A 9,699-nucleotide genomic window follows, 5' to 3' on the forward strand; every position below is an offset into this window, starting at 1 on the left:
TACACTGCTGAGGGGAGCAGCAGGCTGGTCAGGAGAGGTCTGCCGCGCCATGTGGGTTAGCATCCGGGCTGGCATCCGGGCTGGGGATCAAACTGGCTGCGCAGAGCTTCATAGTGCTGTGCTTTAACCCCTTGCACCACTAGAGGGGGCCCTACAGGTTGATTCAAAGATTTGTACATAAATGTATTTCTAAATTTCTTTCACTGTTTTTAAGACAATTGTAAACTCAGTTGATTTTTCACTTCACTGTGAGTCAGCTGTGAGTCAGCACCGTGTTTGGTGTAGGCAGCAGGGCCAGGACCTTACATGGGTGTGGAGAGTAATTAAAGCCATAACATATCTTAGAACTAATAGTTCAGTTAAAGTAGTGGAAATCTTAGAACTGTTTATTTGAATGTGTTCTTTTGCCGAGTTTTCATAATAATGTTTTCAAAGTTCAAATGTCCCTGAGTGTATCTTCAAATGTTTTCCTTCACTTTTTCAAAACCTCCCCAAACCTTAATACACTTTCATTAGAACTTTCCCACTTACACATACTCTGGAAACAAAGCAGAAAGACAAAAGAATCACCTGTAACCTCAATGGAGTTGAAGTCCTGCACCCACCTAGTTCCATGCTTGAGGGCACCCCGTGTTAAGAGTTTAGTGAATACTCCCACCATTTTCTGAGTTAACATAAGCAGGTCTATATATTCCATCCTGGTTTCTCTGACAATGGACAATGGACATTTCATTCAAATGCTAATAAGAGTCTTCCTTATGCAGAAAAACCTATACCTGCTGAACGCCACCGAGGATCTAGTCACAGACAGGAACCAGTGCCATTGCCAGGCTTTCTTCCTGCCCAGAAGTAAGCATCCTTTCCTTTGAAAAATAAGTTTCCTTTTGTAGCAAGAGCCCCTGCCTTAGCTGCAGGCACAGTGCTACGGCTTGCAGAGCTTGGTAAAAGATCTGACAGCCCATTGCTTTGGAATGAATGGTAAAGAGGTAACAGTTTAGATAATAATTTTAAAAGAGCTGCTTGGACTTGCAGAAACCTAATATTTGAATTAATTATTGGCCATAACTAAAAATCCAACTTGTTAGTCAAGGCTCCTCTGTTTCCAAAACTAAAGGAATCATTTTATTTATCTTGAAGGTGTTGGGGCCCTTCCCATTTTTAGGTGTGTTTTCTTGGTCACTCATGAAGTCTCTTTTGTGATATTCCTATTCACAGCATCTTTAGTGTAAACAAAAATTCAAACTTACTCATCTTACACTTTGCCCTTTAATTAATCTGAAATTTTTCATTTCAGACAACTCCATCAAAAACCAGTACCTCTGCCAAGTAAGTCCAGTGGAGTCATGACCAGCAAGCAGGCTGGGCCTTTGTGTCTGAGCTGCCTTATTCTAACATAACTAAGCTCCCTAGCCTGTTTCCTCACCTGTAAAAGCAAGTCAAGAATATTGATTTCACAGAGATGTCCTAAAAAACGAACAGATTTGAGGTAGTTTGTATTTTTTAAGTTTTTGGTATTGGTTTTATTACTGACCTGGTCCTTCTCCCTCCTCCTCTCCTACTGAATGTCTCTGATATATAGTTGCCTGATGATTTTGATTTTATTATAGTTTCTTCTTTTTTTTTTTTTCCTGATTCCTCTTTTGTGAGAAACATTGTTCTTAAGGGTTGTTTGGTGTGTGTGTGTGTGTGTATGCACCACTCTCAAGCACAATGTCGAGATTTTGGTAACTGGTCAAGATACAGTGCCTGTCAATTGATTTTTCAAACCCCTGTCAGGATTTCCAGAAGGCGGAAGCCCAACGGTGGATGGCCCACTACCGAGCTTTTCATCTAACTCCAGTGTATCAGAACAGGTATGAAATGAGTGCTGTTGTTACCAGCAAGCTGCAGGGAAGGACTGCCGGATGTGAGGGTTCAGAGCTTGAGAACAGACCGCCTTGTTTGTCACTTGTTGTTGGACATAAAAAATATATTTGTTTTCTAGATGCCCCAAATAACAATGTTTCTCTTAAAGCTAGCAAAGAAGTGTTCTTTTTATTGTTCCCTCACATAGATTCTATTTAAACTTTATAGTATTCTCAGAATAGACCTGTGGAGGCATATGGTGTTAAGACACATATAAAAGCACAGTTTTTAAAAAGGCAGAGAAAGAATTCTGTGTCTCTGAACTTTCTCAAGTGTAAAACAGAGGTGACCACATGTAACCTTTTGCCTTCAATGTAGTTATGAGTCAAATTAAAAAACATTTGTAAAACACTCCAGAATCGTATAGCACTCCTCAAGGCCGTGTCCGGTAAAAACACAATGGAAAGGGAGATGATAACTCCCTAGGAGGAAGCAGTGACACATGGGTCTGAGGCCCAGCAGGATTCAGTCCTTATAATCAAGCACTAAACTCGGCAGCTAAGCAAGGCTAACTGGGGGCAAGTCAGTTTCATAGTCCTGACGGTCTCTCAAATGAAGCGTAAAGCTAATTCTCAAATTACTCACCAAATGTGCATCACGAGGTCTGACTTGGTACTGCTAGGCTGGTCTTCATGTCAGGTTCACAGAAGATCCAGTGCCATTGCAAGGCTGTTTCAGGCCTCACCTCCCTCTGTCTCACAGGAGGCTGATGTCTGCTGTAAGCCGTGGTACGCCGGCGACTGTGATCGGAAGTCTGCAGAAGAAGCATTATACAGATCAGACAAGGTCCGCTCATCTTTAATCCCCATCTCCTGCCCTCAGGCTGTGGTCAACACACAGTGGTCATCCTGATACTATGCTAATTAAATAATCGCAAGACCACGAAAGCAGGAATCCTTTTTCTTCACATACTGGAGAGTGACTGCCAACCCCTCCTCTCCTTCAGTCACCTTCCTCTGGCCCCCATCTCAGTTCTGCTTCCCTGTCCTCTCTACTGGGGCCCAGGCTCTCCAAACAGTGGGAGAGCAGGCTCCAGGGGAGATCTCTGCACAGCTGGGTGCTCCGAAAAATTCATCCAGGGGTGAGAAGGAACAGGTTATTTTGGACCCTGGGTAAAAGATTTAGGTCAAGATGGCAGAAGATACCTGGAAACCAATTTTTGGAGAGTCCAAGCCCAGTCATGCTGGAACGCTAGAGACATTTGGGCAACGTGCCAGGAAAGTGCCAGGTTCTCTCCCTCTCACTTCGTCACTTGTGCCCGACTATGACGGAATGTATGGCACTTGCAAACTGCTCCCTGCCACCCTCCCTTTAGTCCTCACTCTGTAAGTCAGAATGTGAAATGCTTCCTGTCAGTCCCCTGCAGGCTTCCAAGCCAGCTTTTTGTTTCATGAAGCTTGCCTTTTATTAGATTCTCAGAGCTGCTTACCACCTTCTCTGAGATTTTGCACATTCAAAATAGTTTTGTTTGTTTTTTTTTTTTTTTCACAGCTTTATACCAGGAAGAAATACTGGCTGCATATAAGATTCTTTGCTCAAGTTTTTTAAAGTGTTGTGCCATTGAATTGCCTTCTTTTATATGTGATGCTTTTGAAAAATCTGATGTTGGTTATTTTCTTGCCTTTATGTGTAAGTTGTTTTAGTTTTAAGGATCTGCAGACTTTGGGTTTTTAAAGTCTTACTACTCCTGGGCTGATTTCCAGATCAGTAGTTCCAGATAGACTTTCAATATGAAGATTTATTTTCTCTTATTTCCAATAGCTTTTCTCGTGATCTTAAAAGTTAGTTCTGCCATTGTTTTGTTTTCTTCTTCAAGGACTCAAATTCCATTGCCTTAGGCCTTTTTTACTCTTTCTTTCATTACAACCACTGTATCCCTGATCCTGTTGTACTTCTTCTTATAACCTTTTTCCCAATGTTGGCTTCTTCCAGACCCTCTTCTACTCATTTATTAAATCTCCCCCCAGGGCTCTCCCCTTTGCCTATCTTGTCACTCCTTCTCCATTTCTGAGGTAGGCTTGTCTTTCTCCAGTTTCTTAACTAAGTTTGATCAACTCTGGTATTCCTTCTCCCTGCTTTTTGTCCAGTGTTTGTTCTAAATTTTTCAATTTATGATTCTAGGGCCTTTTTACAAAACAGTTAATTAAATTTGGGATATTTCATTAAATTTGTTACAGTTTTCTTCTGCTTCCAGAGAGAGAGTTTTCATTAGCAAAAAGAAGTCAAAACAAATTATGCTTTGTTTTTATAGTACTTTTGAATGGATTTTTTTTTGATAGGCAACTTATGAGTATGGTTCCTAGTTCAAGAGTGCCCTCTATGTGTGATCTTAATGTGTCCCTTCATTTATTTCTAAGTTCTATAGACATCTTAATGCATTAAAAAGCTAGCATTGGGCCCTCCATGGTGACACTCTGGGTTAAAGCACAGCACTACAAAGCAAGCCACAGCTGCCTCAGCACAAGTTTGATCCCCAGCTGAAGATGTGACCCACATGGTGCGGCAGACCTCTCCTGACCCTCCTGCTGCTCCCCTCACCAGTGTACTTTGTCATTCCGCCTGCTCTGCTCCCCACTCTGTCTCTAGTGAATCCTCTCACTGCCCCTGCACCTCTGGCTTATACCCCAGTACTGTATGCGTAAATATATAAATGTTTAAAAAAAAAAAAAAAAGAAAGTAGCAAATACCTCACTTGGAATTTCCTATAAGTGTATTTTTTTACTGAAGCATTTTCTTGGAAAATAATAAAACTCTAATCAGTAATAGAAATCACATAGCTAAATAATTATCTTTTGAATGTGATAAGGATATTTTTTCATACCCCTGTTTCTATGTGATACTAACCATAACTATGTTTTCATTTTTTTAAACAGGATGGATCATTTCTTATTCGGAAAAGCTCTGGCCAAGATTCCAAGCAGCCATATACACTAGTTGTATTCTTTAATAAGAGGGTATATAATATCCCTGTGCGATTTATTGAAGCAACAAAACAGTATGCTTTGGGCAGAAAGAAAAATGGTGAAGAGGTCAGTAATTTATCTTTTTTTTTTTTAAAGATTTATTTATTTATCATACAGAACTGGGGTACAGGCCAGAGATGCGGAGGGTGAGAGGATTCACCAGGGACAGAGTGGGGAGCAGAACAGGCAGATCGACGAAGTACACTGCTGAGGGGAGCAGTGGACGGGTCAGGAGAGGTCCGCCACGCCATGTGGTCTCCTCCGGGGCAGGCGGAGATCGAGGATCGAACTCATGCGGAAGTGGCTTAAGCTTCTTAGTGCTGTGCTTTAACCCGCTGCGCCACCAGGGTGGGCCAGTAATTTACCTTTTAATCCCACTTATAACTGTATTGAGCACAATAACATAGTACTACATTGGGTGCTGAAAAGGACAAGAAAGGACACATGTATACTTGGTCCAACATTTACACAGTAGGTAGAGTACAAGATAAAGTAATATTCAAACAGTATAACCTATAAATGAACAAAAAGGAAGGTAGGCTAGGAGGATCAAAGGGCTATATCTTAGTCCTTTTATCATGTTACTTAATAGGGTTTGTCTGACTCAGGATTTAAGTCTAGGGGGACACAGAAATTGTCAAGGTTGAAATACTAAGTAAAATGAAAGTTATAAGAATAAAATTCAGCATACAGAACTCCTAAGTCAAGAAGTAGGACCTCAGCTCAAGTGCCAAGTAGATGATCAGGGAGGGATGCATAAGGCACACCGGAGTTTATGCTGAAGCATCAGCCCGAGGACCAGAATGACTTATGGGCTGTTGCAAGAAAAAAAAAAATAAACAGAGCATATGGGTCTTGATTATGAACAGCATAAAATTCAATTTCTCTTTAATCTGGAACAAATCAATGCTCATCTTATGTCCATTTATCCAGTCTGTTCCTATAAGTGAACCCTGAAATAGGGGCTGGTAAGTCCATATTTGAATGATCAGAAAGGTATATTTGTTTTGGCCTTAGTGATGTGTCAGAGATGATGTAGGTAGAATGAAAAGTGGTGTGAACGAGGGAAAAAAGTGGAAAGAGCAGTCTAAGCAGATAAAATAGTATAAGAAGATTCAAGTTAAGAGATACTTATTTTCAAGATCTATAAACCTGTAAGTATTCCAAACCTAACACTTGTTAGTATTTGAATTATTAGAAAACGTCAGAAGTGCAGAAGTGTCTGTCTTTTCTGCTAGTGTCTGCTTCTTCTCTGTGTCTGTCAGGAATAATGTCCGCTACATCTCTATTTTCAGAACCATAGCACAATAGCTGACTTCAGTGGATGCTTGATAAACACTTACTAAACAAATGGATTTATTGGTTGAATGATTGTAAGCAGGAAAAAAGCATGTGTAAAACAAACTGGAAAGATCTTATGTCAGTGAACATACTCTTTGTTTTCTTTAATTGTGGTAAAATGCCTATCATAAAATGTTATCATTTACCATTTTTAAGTGTACAGTTAAGTAGTGTTAATTATATTTACAATGCTTTGAAACAGCTCTCCAGAATTTTTTCAATGCCCACACCATTCAATAACCATGAACAACGTACCTTTTTCCTATTACCCCAAACCCTGGTCACCCACTGCTATCTGATCTTTTCTTTTTATATAAATTTTATTACTTTAGAAGCCTCATATACATGGAATCATACAATTTTGTTCTTTTTGACAGGCTTATTTCAGTTAGCAAAATATCCTCAAGGTTCATACATGTTGTAACATGTAACAGGATTTCCTTCCTTGTTGAGGCTTCAGAGTCAATGACTGTTTACATCTCTTGGCTACTGTAAATAATGCTGCTATGGCAAATATCTATTCAAGACCTTGCTTTCAATTCTTCTAGACATATATCCAGAAGTGCGATTGCAGAATCACAGGTTTTATGCAAATTTTATACAGCATTTTCAATTTTTGAGGAAACACCATATTATTTTCCATGATTACATCATCTTATAATCCCACCAACAGCACACAAAGGTTCCAACTATTCCACCAAAACTGGTTATTTTTCTGCTTTGTTTCCCTCAGTAACATCATTCTAATGGTTTGAGGTGACCTCATTGTAGTTTTGACTTGCATTTGTCTTATAATTAGTGGTGTTGAGCATCACATCGTGTTTGTTGTTCATCTTTGGAAAAATGCCTATTCAAGCTTCTTGCCTCCATTTTTAATTAGGTTATTTGATCTTTTTTATTTTCCAAATATTCTCGATATTTATCCTTTATCAGATATATGACCTTTGTGAATATTTTCTCCTGTTCCATAGTTGCTTTCTCACTCTGTTCATTATGTTCTTTGATGATTTTATTTTTGTTTTTGTTTTTTATTGTACTTTGGCGTTTTATCCAAAAACCAATTCCCAAACACAGTCTCATGAAAATTTTTGAAACCCTATGTTTTTTTCTTCTAGGATATTTATAATTTGGTGCTTTGTTTTTCATAAAGTCTCAGGTCATTTAAAACACAAAACTGATCAATACCAGATTTTGGCTTTAAAATGTAGATTGCATTATCATTTCACACCAGTTAAAAACTTTAACAAAACATTCTGATATTCCCTCCTCACAAAAACTTTCATTCCCATAGAAACTTCTGTCTTATTAATCTTTCAAAATAAATGTTTCTCAGTAGTAATCAGAAAATGGAGGTGATCCTAGTAAATCCTAGAGTGGCTTTGGTTGGGAATGATTTCACCCTAAACCCTCCCCCCCCCTCCCCCCCAGGGTCCAGTCCTTCTCCCTACTATAAGAAACTAAAAGCTGAGTTAGGGAGCTGTCCTTTTTAGAGGTCCTGAAATTTCCTCATGTATCTTGAGCTTCCAGAGGGGCTCTAGACTTGTCCTGGTAGAAAACAGAGACACCTCTTGGCCTGAAGAATCCTCATTTCTATCTCAGAATGAATAGATCAGTCTTCTCCCCACTCTCCAATCAATGTTACCAAAACAAGTAGTATATTATCATATACTACTATTAGAAGTACTGACAGAACACATTAAGAATTTTACTTAAATTGTCTACAATCAAGTCATTTTTCCTAGAGACTGAACATCTGAAGAGAAAGTGAAAACATTGTTTTCATGCTGAACCATGTGGATATTTTGAAAAGTTGCCTGGGTACATCTGGGTAAAAAGAGTAACCAAATGATTAAATTGTTGACTTTTTATGCAGCTGTTTGGGCGCTGAATACATAAAGTATTGGAGGGTTTTGCAACTTTGACAGCTATTTGCTTTAGTTTACTGGCCACAAGAATTTTGACTTATCAAACAAGTTGCTTTTATGTTCATGTATAATTTTTCAAATTCACATAAACAGAGGGGAAACTGCAACAACTTATGCCCAATTTTTCTTTTAATTATATCACACATATATCTCAATTTCACACCAAACTTTTAAATATTTTAATTCAGCTCCCTACTTATGACATTTCAATCCCCAAATACTACAACAAAGCAATACTCAAAAACATTAAGGGACTTAGAAGAACAGAGTGAGACGTTGTTTGTATATTGATAAGCACAGCATCTAACTCCTGTGCTCCTTGGGTTCACAATACAGTTTCACTTGGAATCCCCTTCAACGAAGTTATATTTCATTTCCTGGTTTAGTCCATATTTGGTTTAATGTGCTATGCCAAACAAATTTTTTTAAGAGTATCATAAAAGAATTTCATTAACAATTGCCAGTGGGTTGAATAACTGGAGAAAGTAAGAAATAAAGACTAGAGGTAACCAAACATCCCTGTCTCTCACATCTCTCTGACCTATTATGCTGCTAATCAACTATCTAAAAGCAAACTAGTATTTCATTTGAAAAAGTTGGCCATTATTCTGAATATTTTACTTTATTTGGTATGTAGATACTTGTGAATAATTAATACAAGCTCTTAAAAATTATTCCAAATGCCATAATATATGAAAAATTGAGACAATAAAATCAGTTGGTAGAAATTGCTAAATTCATGGCACTATTGCAAAATAATCACTACTTTTCAAAAAATGACTGTTTTTTGATGAATAGTTAAAGCTTAGTATATAAAGTACCATTACTAATTAGTTTCTAATTTAGCTCTAAACTTACTGAGTAAAAGCAAAAATTTATAAAATTTTTCTTATTAAAAACAAATGAACTTCTCAAAGCACTAATTTCTAAAGTTAATATGTTAGTTCTTATATCTAAGACTTGTGCAATTTAAAGATAATCTATGATTTGTAAAAAAAAATGTAGAGAAAAATCAGTGTATGACAATTTTACATTTGACACTAAATGAAATTCAAAATATTATATTACATCATAACTCAATGAAGTGCCTTAGTTACATTAAGGTTGTCGGTAGTGTTTTTATTCTCACTAAATACAGAAAGGGTCAATGTCGGCCACCTCAAAGGTGACAGACAGCCTTTGTTAAGCTAGAAACTAGACATTCTACAGTGGGACCTAGAAACTTTGACAAATTTGAGAAAATCGAAGAAAATGGGAGGAGTGGAACTCCAAGTTAACATAAATGCCAGTCTAAATTCATCTATTTTCTTGCTCTAGTACTTTCCAAGTGTTGCTGAAATTATCAAGAACCATCAACATAGTCCCCTGATTCTCATCGACAGTCAGAATAACACAAAAGATTCCACAAGACTGAAATACGCAGTTAAAGTTTCATAAAGGATGTCAACGTCGTGGCTCCAGACATTTCCCCCAAGTCCACATCTCCGAGAAACAGTCCTAAAGCTTCATATGTTGGATTGAGAATCATCTAGTAATAAAATGGTAGATGGAGGCAGTTACTGAGG

At 38.0% G+C, this 9,699-nt stretch overlaps 1 protein-coding gene across 1 annotated transcript in view; it reads left to right on the forward strand.

Moving 5' to 3' along the window:
* BLNK (B-cell linker) overlaps window positions 1-9,699 on the forward strand; it is a 50,794-nt gene extending 41,095 nt beyond the window's left edge. Inside the window, exons 13-18 of the mRNA XM_004681028.2 lie at window positions 683-849; window positions 1,295-1,326; window positions 1,777-1,853; window positions 2,608-2,691; window positions 4,779-4,934; window positions 9,452-9,699. Coding sequence (XP_004681085.1) covers window positions 683-849; window positions 1,295-1,326; window positions 1,777-1,853; window positions 2,608-2,691; window positions 4,779-4,934; window positions 9,452-9,571 — 636 coding nt within the window. The 3' untranslated portion in view covers window positions 9,572-9,699. The remainder of the gene's footprint in view (window positions 1-682; window positions 850-1,294; window positions 1,327-1,776; window positions 1,854-2,607; window positions 2,692-4,778; window positions 4,935-9,451) is intronic.

This window comes from Condylura cristata, unplaced genomic scaffold (genome assembly GCF_000260355.1).
Source record: "Condylura cristata isolate star-nosed mole 26May11 unplaced genomic scaffold, ConCri1.0 scaffold00011, whole genome shotgun sequence".
In the NCBI taxonomy this organism is placed as follows: Eukaryota; Metazoa; Chordata; class Mammalia; order Eulipotyphla; family Talpidae; genus Condylura; species Condylura cristata.